General features: G+C 42.5%; 2 protein-coding genes across 2 annotated transcripts; both read left to right on the forward strand.

The window, feature by feature from the left end:
• Positions 1–1,521: 1,521 nt before the first annotated feature.
• LOC135631540 (phospholipase A1 EG1, chloroplastic/mitochondrial-like) lies at positions 1,522–3,012 on the forward strand. The gene has a single exon (XM_065139275.1). The coding sequence runs from the start codon at positions 1,522–1,524 to the stop codon at positions 3,010–3,012; it is 1,491 nt and encodes a 496-aa protein (XP_064995347.1).
• A 6,283-nt stretch (positions 3,013–9,295) lies between these two features.
• Positions 9,296–11,661, forward strand: LOC103973053 (probable inactive receptor kinase At1g27190). The gene has a single exon (XM_009387521.3). It carries the CDS (start codon positions 9,493–9,495, stop codon positions 11,326–11,328), a length of 1,836 nt encoding a protein of 611 aa, XP_009385796.1. The 5' UTR covers positions 9,296–9,492; the 3' UTR covers positions 11,329–11,661.
• Positions 11,662–11,824: the final 163 nt, after the last annotated feature.

Below are 11,824 nucleotides of genomic sequence, written 5' to 3' on the forward strand. Positions count from 1 at the left end.
ATGTATATTCTTAATTAAAATTTCAAATAGTCACATCTGGACATGTATCTCATGTCGAATGGATCAGATTAGCGTGTAAGAATTAATACACGATAAACAAACAAATAAAATAACTTTTCGTGGCTTGCATGGCCATTTCCACGGTAGCACAAATCGATTTGAGAACTGACATTCCTCTTCCTCTTGCGTTACACTTTTCCATGTCTAATCACCTGTCCTCCATTTTCCTACGCATAGTACGATTTTGGAGATTGAGTTCTGCGGAAAAAGATGTTGGAGAATAAGTCAGCATATGATGATGATGCCTCATCATTCGTTGATCATTTCCTTATGGCTTGTCTCTTTTTTTTCCTAAATAGGATATTTTAGTACTGCCTTTAAACTTATTATTATAACCAATTAAGATTCACTATACTAACTAAAAATGTCACATCAACATGATATATAAGAGAAATATTTTTTTGATTTTGAATACTTGATCTTTTATAATCGATAATTATTACCGAAACAAGTGTTATGCTTCAACGTAGTATAGACTCCAACTCTTTAATCGACATATTCGTCATAGTTTTTATAAGAATATACTAGCGCATGATATGAATTGTAATTCTTGAATGGTATTCATGACAAACTTCTTCACCTCTTCAAAGATAAATAAGGTTAGATCAATTATATATATATATATATATGAGATATTTATAAAAGGTGCTTAAATAGATGATATTTTACAGATGTATCGAGTCCGTCCATCATATCCATGTGTGCTTTGAGATGCGTGTAGTCTATTGTTATTCTCTATCGGGCTACGACTCGAGGACGGTGGCCGCCGACCACGGTAACCAAAACACATGACGTGTGATCAGATTCACGCATCAGTAGCGGCGCCAAAAGTCGCACGAGAGACACGCGGCAAATGAGAGGTGAGTACAAAATACGACGTGGAATCCGTCAACCAAAGAACCGCATTACACGGGCATCAAGTCAACCCCTCCACGTCACTCGCTCAACCATCGCTCTTTGTCCTATGTGGCATCCCTTCACGGTCAAAGCTAAGAAACCCTTGCTCGCAAGCGACTCTCTCGGGGTATGTTTCATGTGTTCAAGTTGTAGGGGGGGCATATAAATGTCTGCTCGAAGACGGCCAAAGGTATTAAAGCTGCTTTACGGTTCTGCTTGGAGTATTTTTTTAGCTGCATGCATCACATACTTTACCGCGGCTTGCAGTGTTGGGAGTCCAGCGAACAGCGTCCCAGCGCACTCGACCGACCAGTTAAATTAACCGGGCTCGGTGCCATCCCTGTGTTATGTTCCTCGGTCAAAGCCCTCGCAAAACATGCACCACGTAGAACTCACCCCGGCTTGTCCAACAAAGATCCATCTCTAGAAGCAAAGTTTGGTCTGCTCGCATCTTTACTCATCTATCTCTTTCTCTGCAAAGCTTGCTTTTTTAAGAGAGGCCAATGGGAACATCCCTTACATACTATAATTGTGCTTGTCAGTGACCGTGGAGGTGATTGTGCCATGTCCACTAAGAACGTCGAACGCAAGTATAAATACCTCCCCCATCATCTTCTGCATCGACATGGTTCTGCTGGCATCGTCTTCTTCTTCTTCTTCTTCTTCTTCTTCTTCTTCTGCTTCTTCGTTGATTCATCTATAGCGGTATATGAACATATATGCTGCGCTGTGTTCGGCATGGCATCTTCGGTGCAGTTGTCGAAACAGAGCATCACCGTGCATGAATTCTGCTGCCGCCCTTCTCGGGCACCGGCCTTGTATGGGGTTGCGTTTCGACGTGCAACGTCGCCGGTGGGCGTGCAGAAGGTCGCAGCTAGGCGCGCCGTGGTTGCGGAGTGCAGGCCCTCGCTCGGCCGCATGTGGAGGGAGATCCAAGGATCGGATAACTGGGATGGCCTGGTCGAGCCCCTCAACCCCCTCCTCCGCGACGAGATCGTGAGGTACGGGGAGTTCGTCGTCGCGTGCTACAAGGCCTTCGACCTGGATCCCAGATCGAAGCGGTACTTGAACTGCAAGTACGGGAAGAAGAGCCTGCTCCCGGAGGTCGGCATGGGGTCGACGGGCTACGAGATCACCAAGTACATCTACGCCACTCCCGACATCAGCTTCCCCACCCAGAACGGCAGTACTTGTCGCAGCCGGTGGATCGGCTACACAGCGGTTTCGTCGGACGACGAGGTCAGGAGGCTCGGGCGGAGGGACATCCTCGTCGCCCTGCGGGGCACCGTCACCCACGCCGAGTGGATCGCAAACTTCATGAGCGCGCTCACGCCGGCGCGTCTGGACCCCAACGACCCCCGCCCCGGCGTGAAGGTCGAGTCCGGCTTCCTCAGCCTCTACACCTCATACGACAGCAGCAGCAGGTTCAGCAGCGGGAGCTGCAGAGAGCAGATGCTGGCGGAGGTATCACGCATCATCAACACGTACAAAGACGACTACCTAAGCATCACATTGGCCGGACACAGCATGGGGAGCTCCCTAGCCGTGCTGTTCGGCTACGACCTCGCGGAGCTCGGCCTGAACCAAGCGACACCGATCGCGGTGTACTCGTTTGGAGGTCCGAGGGTCGGCAATCTGGGATTCGAGGAGAGGTGCGAGGAGCTCGGCGTGAAGGTGTTGAGGGTGGTGAACGTGAACGACCCCATCACGAAGATGCCCGGCGTTTTGCTCAATGAGCGCATGCGTGCAGTAGCGGAGAAATACGAGCTCCCATGTTATGCTCATGTTGGAGTCGAGGTAGAACTGGACTTCTTCAAGATGAACAACCCTGTACATGTTCACGACATGGAAGCCTATCTTGGAGCACTGAAGTGCCCTAAGGAGGCGACCAATCAGGGTAACAGTGGCACCAATCTCGTGAGCAAAGCCAGAAGATTTTGGAGGGGACAAAACTTTGATGCATGGCAATGGCAGGAAGCCGCAACGCATCTAGGGAACTTGGTGAAGTCCCTAAGAGCCGGAGGCCAAATAGAACCACGAGTTCATAGGAGGTGATGATGAGACGAGGCATGAAAAGTTGTAACATGCAGTATATAATGCATCGAAACCCTTTATCTAATCAACGTACAAAACTAGGTGTCTATTTGTAGTGTGACTGTCCCAACTTTTTGCATTACAACTAATTCATATGAATATTATTTTTGTGTGAGGTACGGTGGTCTATTATTTTATGTTAATATTTTAATTTTTGAAATAATTAACCTAAAATATTTTGGTTCGAGTGTTGACATGAGAGGTAGACGTAAAGAACATTCATGCTTGGAGGAATGAATACATCACATTTACAGTGATAAGGATAATTGCATCGCCAGCTCAATTATGTCCATGAATACATCAAGTGCATAGCTGAACTTAGTTTATATTTTGACACTATTTTCTCAAATCTCATGACATGAACACAAATGTACATAAACAAGCATGATTTCAGGACTTCCTCTCGCTCGCGACTAAGTCTCTCCAATTAGTGTTGCTCAAAGTGTCATCGCCACCAAGCCTAAAAGTCCCCAAAGTGTTTGTTCTAGAATGGGATGCTTTGTCCACAAACACTACTCCTCCATCATCACTAAATAGTGATGTTTAACATCCCCGTGACTAACTCCAATGATATAATATAAGCTTTGTACTCTTTCCATGCGTATACAACCTTTAATAAAAAGCTACAGACGTTGCTTTGTCAACTTTTCCCTGTTGACGAATACCTTCTTTTCTCTAAACCTCATGCAAGCTAATGGCATTGCTTATTTCTTTACGTGCATGTGGAACTCTATTAGACACCACACCATTAATTATCACGAACACTTTGTCCTGTACTCGGTAGGGTTGGCCTACTTGCTTGTGAATCAACCAAGCTAGCTACTTTCTAGGGTTTGACATTAGCTGCAATGCTACTAAAAGGTGGCCCTTATCAACCAATTATTCATTAATAATTAAGTAGATGTTGGGGGGTTGTTCCTTGCAACTACATTTCTTGGTAGCTACCTAAGGATTGTGGGGGCCATTAATCTAGGGTTTGTTCCACTAATGACCCTATCTTTGTCCAATCTGTGTTCCATCAATGGATTTGAAGTTGCTCTCAAATTATGAGCTTGTTTGTTTGTCTTTTTGCATGCAATAGTACATATGAAAGCATTTAATTGTTTGGTATAAATGCAACTAGAAATAGATATGGATATTCTTTCATGTACATATATCCATATATATATGTATGTATGTATGTATATTAGTTATAGATTTAATCTATCAGAGGGTTAGATACCATTATTTACATAAAAGATCGGGATCGAAATTGTAAGATATTGAGATTAATAAAAATTGGAATAATTACTGAGCAGAGGAAAATAGATTCATGAATTGGATTCATAATGAGTTAAAATGCTTGGATTATTGTATGTTTAAATAGTAATTGGGACTGATATATATATATATATATATATATATATATATATATATATATATATATATATATATATATATATATATATATATATATATATATATATATATATATATATATATATATATATATATATATATATATATATATATATATATATATATATATATATATATATATATATATATATATATATATATATATATATATATATATATATATATATATAGATATTATAGCGAGCTTATGTATAATTGGATAGGTAATCGGGTATGCGAACGGGTAGGTTGACACTTGATGTATCATTCGTTATCATACCTATTCTAACAAATGGGTCGAGCCGAGCCATTTGGCCCAGAGGAATCTAAGCCGTCCAAACTAATCGAGCCTACAGGCCCTGTTTTATCCAACGGCTGGGTGCAGTCCCGGCCGTTGTTGTTTCGAGAGCCTTTTCCAATCCGGCCCAAATGTCTCAAAACGGGGCCCACTTCATCTCTCTCTCTCTCTCTGTGAGAAAACCGTATCGCCTCTCTATATATTCCATCAAACCCGCCTGCTGCTTTCTGTTTTCCTTCTCATCCTCATCGTCCTTCGCCGATCCAGGTTTGTTGATGGGTTCTTGGACGTTTTCCGATCCGAGCGGCGGCGAAGAGAGTAATCCAAGCTTCTATCCGTCTTCTGTGAAGCATTCTGTGTTCACTTCCTCAAGATGCGGTTTGTTTCTTTCCCTGTTTCTTCTTTTGCGATGAGTTCTCGAACTTTTTCTTGGACGTTGGAGGTTCCTCTTGTCTCGTCGCTGGGCGTGAACCGGATATTCTTGATTCTTGATGGTTTCTTGAGCGTTTTCTTCGCCAAGAAGGTCCCTCCTGGCTCTTCGCTCGGGGTGAATCGTGGGACGTGATTCATTTCTTAATGTGTTCCCTCTTGCCTCTTCGACGACGCGATATGTTTGTTGCTTATTTTCTTCTTGAAGCTCCATCGATCGATTTCTTGATGAGTTATTAGCTCACCGCTTGACGTAAATCGGATCTGATCCGGGACTATCCAAAGTGGACAAGATTAAGATTGACTTATAAAGGTCTGATGAGTGTACTACTATCAACTTCAGCTTAAACATTTTGATCAATGGTTTAGACCAAACGAAGTTGATAGGCTATTTAGCCCATCAGGCTCGGGTCATGATATTTGGTCGACCTAACATTTGGGCATGGTGAGGGAGCTTAATTATAACACCTCTGATTAGTCCCACATCGAAAGTGAGCAAGATTAAGATTGACTTATAAGGGTCTGATGAGTGTACAACTATCAACTTCAGTTTAAATATTTTGATCAGTGATTTAAACCAAACGAAGTTGATAGCCTAATTAACCCATCAGGCTCGGGTCATGATAACACCCATCTTCTCTTTCGCCAAGGTGCGGTTTCTTTTGCCCTCTTTCCTGTTTGACCTTGTTCTCGATCGATTCTGTTCGCAGATTGGGATCGGAGAAGATGCAATCACGCAAGCACATCCAAGAATCTTAGATAAACACAGACGCTGACAATCTCAGCAGTTTCTCTCGAAAATGTTGACCTGTGGTAAGAGGTTCTTTTCCTTTTCAAGTTTGGCAATAGTTGCTGATAACATCTTGCCTTATCACTGTCGAGAATTAGTAATGCAGTTCTTTAATATATTATCGCTGTACTTAGTTTACATTTCAGCTGAAGTCTTCACATTTTAGCTTGAGGTGTCAACTAATTTAGTTGGTAAAGATTTTGATAGTATGTTGCAAATTCCTGAGTTCAATTCCTATTTTTATCACTTTTGTAGTCGGAGAGAAACATTTTTTCTGTTTTTCATGAAAAATATATTGTATTACAAAGTCAAAAAGACTCCTCAGACATCCATCTCCTCTGCTCTCAGATGAGATCCTGACACCATAACCCAAAAGTTAGAACAGTCATTGATTCTCTCAAAATCCATTAGCCAGTGGTTAGCACAGTTATTCATTGTATGTTTTTATCTAAATCTAATCCTAATTATTATGATCGCCATATTTTGCATCCATGATGATGATTTTTTTAGATTCAAGACAATAGTCATAGAAAACCATACTTCTCAATTTAGACAAATATAGAAATAATAAAAACCCTAGTAAATGCCACTAGTATGATCTGATTACATTTTTTGTGCAAGTGTGTGTGTGTGTGTGTGGAAAGAGTAGACTAATCAGTATTATGTGAACATAGTTTTATGGATTATCTATTTCAAACTGCTATATTCAAGGCCAAAAAATTATCAAATTAAGCACATAGATTTTCGCAATTATGCCTCTGATGACTACACTAGAATTATGATTATGAGTATGAATATATCTGACTAGTAACAGGAATCAGTTGATACTGTTATCATGGTTGATGAACAGCCTTTAAACATAGTGAAGCTTATCCTCAAAATATTAGATTTCATGGACAGTATCTTAGCTTCCAATGCTACTGCATGCTGACATGATTACACAGCTAGTATAGTTCATGACAAGGAAGAGATGAAAGAGACACTAGTTTACAATGAAATGGATTTCTGACAGATATTTTATGCTTCATTTGAGAATCTTATCCGTATATATATGCACAACAGAGTTATTTAAATATGGGTGTGAAATGGACGTGAATTTAAAAGCCAAGGACTTAAATAGGAGCATGATACAACATGAGTTACTAATTCCAATGGAATATGAATTCTTCTAGCAGGGATCAAAGAGACAACACCAATTTTAGATCCTAGATTGTTTTTAGGTGGATATGGATAGATCATTTTTCTTACTATTTCTTAGATTCCGGGATCAATTTTGATTTAGTCTGCCCACCACGCACATTTTTTCCACCAGGAAATTTTATGAAATCAGCTTTTGTAGTAAACTACATTCCCCTGAATCATATTTTACGAGGGTTATGATTCAATCTGATTCCTTTGCTTGTGGTTGTTGGAGAAAACAACAAATAGTGAGTTTTATTTCCTTGCATAGCTTGTTCTGTAGATTTGACTTTTTCTCTCCAGTTGCTCCTATCTTGTGAGAATTTTATATAAATTTTAGTTGGCTCATTTGATTTAAGTATTCGTCCTAAAAACGAATATAATTACTTTCGGTATATTGATTTGATTTTTTATGTCTCTTCTGTTTCCCTTTTTTTTTTTCACTTTTACATATAAGTCCTTTTTGGAATGCTTAATACCTTTATCACAGAATATATATATAAGGCTAGGTTGACAACAAAATATCGTGTTGATAATTCCTTAAAGCTTAAAAGATAAGCTAAAACTTTTTTACTTATTTTATATTGAATTTTTCATGAAATATTAATAATATAAACTTAAATTATAAAGAAGTAACAGGAGAAAAAATTGTTATGACAATTTGGGAGGAGATGCATAGATCTAGTAGAAGGAAATAATTTAATTCAGATTAGTAGTTTAGGAATTGATAGTGGGAGACTGAAAAATATTTTACTAAAACAACAAAAAAGAACATTTGGTTGCTCTTGATTAAAATGGGGATTTCGTTTTCCAATGTTTGATCCATATTAGGATTCTTAAAACTTGATATAACTCAAAGTTAGTACGGGCTACAATTGCTGAGAATGAGGGAATAAAAACAAAAAATAACCACTGAATCACATAAATATTTCTAGACCAGTTTTTTTATGTTTGAGATTGCATACTTTCTCTTGTGTGGTCATGCCTTTCTCTTAATGTTTGATCCTAAATTCATTAAACTGCGACATCCATGCGGGAAGCAACCATATTCGTTTACTTCTCCAGCCAAGAAAGCATCCTAGTGAGAAACGACAATCGTGTCGGTCTCATTCATTCGGGTCAAGTCTTCCTTGCAGAATTTATCAACCAACCGTGTGCTTCTTCCACGAAAACGTTGAGACCCTACTGCTTGGAATGCTTGCACCACATTTCTAACAGCGTAGTCAACGATTTTAAGTTTATTCCCGGCCACGTTGTTGACTTTTCAGACCAACCCTTTTAGGACGTAATGACTTGAGATATATGAGAAGAATTCAAAGCAATTAAGTCCGCGATCAAACTAGTACAATTAATCCCCATCTTTTGGGTGCCAGTGTAGCCGGAACCATATTGAATCGGGCATGCTGGTCATTTTTTCTAATCTGATCAATACCCCGGTAAGAAATTCATTTTTTTTTTCTATAACTTTATCATTTGAATCAGACGGGTAAATATACTCAAGCCAATGTCATCCTGCATTGACTAGGGGATGAACAATGAATAAGAGTGCTAATGAATAATAAATTTTATTATTTCTAATTCACGACGCGATTAATTATTCAAGTGTCTGGATCCATAGAGAGTTTTCTTCCATCTCTATATCTATAGTGGACAACTCAATCCAGCACAAGTACGTCAACATTGAGTTTATATTACCGAAAAGCTGTTATTAAACTTCTACTTTAAAGAGCATTTGCTTTTGTTTTTGTTTTGTATTATTCGTTGTCTCTATTGTGGTATGTTGTGAGGCGTAGATTACAGAATGGTGCTGTTTTGACCCACGTTGGTCTTGTGGATGACACTGTTGATAACATAACGTCAGTGACGCGGACGCAACTTGACCGGGACAGCCGATCATCCTGAACCCACTCAGCCATCGTATACATATATGTACATGCATCGATATTTCCACGTATACTTGTGTCAAGATGACACTGCATAGAAACACGGAAACCTCTGCCATAATTAATTTAGACGGATATATATATATATATATATATATATATATATATATATATATATATATATATATATATATATATATATATATATATATATATATATATATATATATATATATATATATTTGCAGAGTTGTTCAGTGCACAAATCTCGGAGCACATCCGAGCCACCATCCTCACTCTAAGACCCGAGTCACCCTTTCCCCATCTCTCGCCTCTCAATTGCTTCTTTTTCCCCACTTCAGTTGGAGTCAAAGTACTGCGGCTACTTCCGTCTCTTCCCCACCGTCGTCCCCCAATTTTTTTTTTCCTCCTCCCCCCAAATCCTTCTCCTCTCCTTCGGCACCATGCTCAAGATGAAGTTCACCTTGATTTGTTTGCTGATGCTATTGGCTATGATGGCGCACAGCGGCATAAGGGGCGGCGCGGCGGAGGACGATGTGCGGTGCCTCACCGGTGTTAAGACGTCCCTCGACCGCGGCCACACCCTGGGTTGGAACTTCTCCAACGCGACCGTGGGCTTCGTGTGCAGCTTCGTGGGCGTCTCCTGCTGGAACCTGCAGGAGAACCGCGTGCTGGCGCTCAACCTCAAGTCCATGTCTCTCGCCGGCTCCGTCCCCTCCGACCTCCAGTACTGCAGCGCCGCCAACGTCCTCGACCTCTCCTCCAACACCATCTCCGGCCCCATCCCCAACGAGCTCTGTTCCTGGCTCCCCTATCTCGTCACCCTCGACCTCTCCAACAACCAGTTCACCGGCGGCATCCCTCCCACCCTCTCCAACTGCAGGTTCCTCAACACCCTCGTGCTCGCCGGAAACCAGCTCCAGGGCGCCATTCCTGCCACCCTCTCCCAGCTCAACCGCCTCACCCACCTCGATCTCTCCAGCAACCAGCTAGACGGCCCCATCCCCCCACCGCTTGGCGACAAGTTCGACGCCAAATCCTTCGACGGCAACGACGGCCTTTGCGGCCAACCCGTCTCTTCCCACTGCGGCCGGTCGCACACCCGGACCAACCTCATCATCATCGTCGCCGCCGGCGTCTTCGGTGCCGCCGCCTCGCTCACCCTCGCCTACGTGGTGTGGCGGTGCTGGTCTCCGTCCGGAAAGCGGGCGGCCGCTGGACGCCGGGGGGAGGACGGGGGGTGGTGGGCCGAGCGGCTCCGGTCGGCGCACAACCGGCTCGTTCCGGTCTCGCTGTTCCAGAAGCCAATCGTGAAGGTCAAGCTGGCGGATCTGATGACGGCCACCGCAGATTTCCACCCCAACAACATCATCGTCGCCGGGAGCCAGCGGACAGGAACCTCATACAAGGCTGTTCTTCCGGACGGATCGGCGCTCACCGTGAAGCGCCTCCAATCCCGCCCGCTACCCGAGAAGCAGTTCCGTGCGGAGATGGGGCGGATCGGACCGCTCCGCCACCCCAACCTGGCTCCTCTCCTGGGCTTCTGTATCGTCGAGGACGAGCGACTTCTCGTTTACAAACACATGCCCAACGGCACGCTCTTCTCGGCTCTCGAGTCGGTGGATGATGCACTCGACTGGCCAGCGAGGGTCAGGATCGGGATCGGCGCTGCCCGAGGTCTCGCCTGGCTGCACCATGGTTTCCAGATCCCCTTCCTCCACCAGAACTTATGCTCAAAGGCCATCCTCCTGGATGAGGATAACGAGGCAAGGATCACCGAATTCGGGTTGACAAGGCTCGTGAGAACAGCAGCCGGAGACGGAGACAATTCAAGCCCGTTCTTGAATGGAGATTTTGGGGAGTTTGGCTATACTGCCCCAGAGTATGATACTAATTCAGATCCGACAACCAAGGGGGATGTGTATGCATTTGGGATTGTCCTGTTGGAGCTTGTCACAGGGCAGAAGGCAACTGAGATAACCACTGATGTTGCAGGTGAAGTGTTTAAGGGAAGTTTGGTGGATTGGGTGAATCAGCTTTCTGCTGCTGGTAAAACTCATGAGGCTATTGATAGATCCCTTAGGGGAAAGGGCAATGATGATGAGATTATTCAGGTACTGAAGATTGCTTCTGGTTGTGTGGTTGCCCAACTGAAGGAGAGGCCTTCTATGTATAAGGTTTTCCAAGCTTTGAAAATCATTGGAGAACGATACAATATCTCGGAGCAGTTTGATGAATTCCCCTTGGTCTATGGAAAGGACGAGTTGGACTCTCAGTGATTTTGAACTCTCATGTGGATATTGGTCCTTTAAAAAATGGTATGATTTTGAACTCTCATGTGAATCTTCATCTGTAAAATGGTACAGCTTCAGCTGGGTGGTAGGTCCCTGCTTTGCTATGATTTTGAAGGCCTATGTCAATTTGATCCATCTGTAATATTGTTGTTGTATGACCATGATCAAATGTTATCATTCTCTGTAGCTTTTTTAATCCTGTCAATTGCAATTTCTAATGGTGTACATCCCTTGCCGGGGAATCCAAATTACTTTTCGAATGACCAAGTTATGAACTGGATATTTCTTCTTAGCATAAATCATCTGGAACATGTTCAACATTGTTTAGATCTGCACTTTAAATTGGGATAATTGCTATCCTTTTTTGGGTTGGAATGTTGGACAGGTTGTGCCACTAGTTTACAGGTTTGCTGAAAAGTTGTCATTCCCTGTAACAATTGCTGTATGGCTGAGTCTCCTACAAAAGATTTTTTGATCGCTT

This window comes from Musa acuminata, chromosome BXJ3-2, assembly GCF_036884655.1.
Source record: "Musa acuminata AAA Group cultivar baxijiao chromosome BXJ3-2, Cavendish_Baxijiao_AAA, whole genome shotgun sequence".
Taxonomy (NCBI): Eukaryota; Viridiplantae; Streptophyta; class Magnoliopsida; order Zingiberales; family Musaceae; genus Musa; species Musa acuminata.

Excerpts from the sequence above, each read along its gene's own strand:
- LOC135631540 (XM_065139275.1), top strand. The coding sequence starts at position 1,522 with ATGTCCACTAAGAACGTCGAACGCAAGTATAAATACCTCCCCCATCAT.
- LOC103973053 (XM_009387521.3), top strand. The coding sequence starts at position 9,493 with ATGCTCAAGATGAAGTTCACCTTGATTTGTTTGCTGATGCTATTGGCT.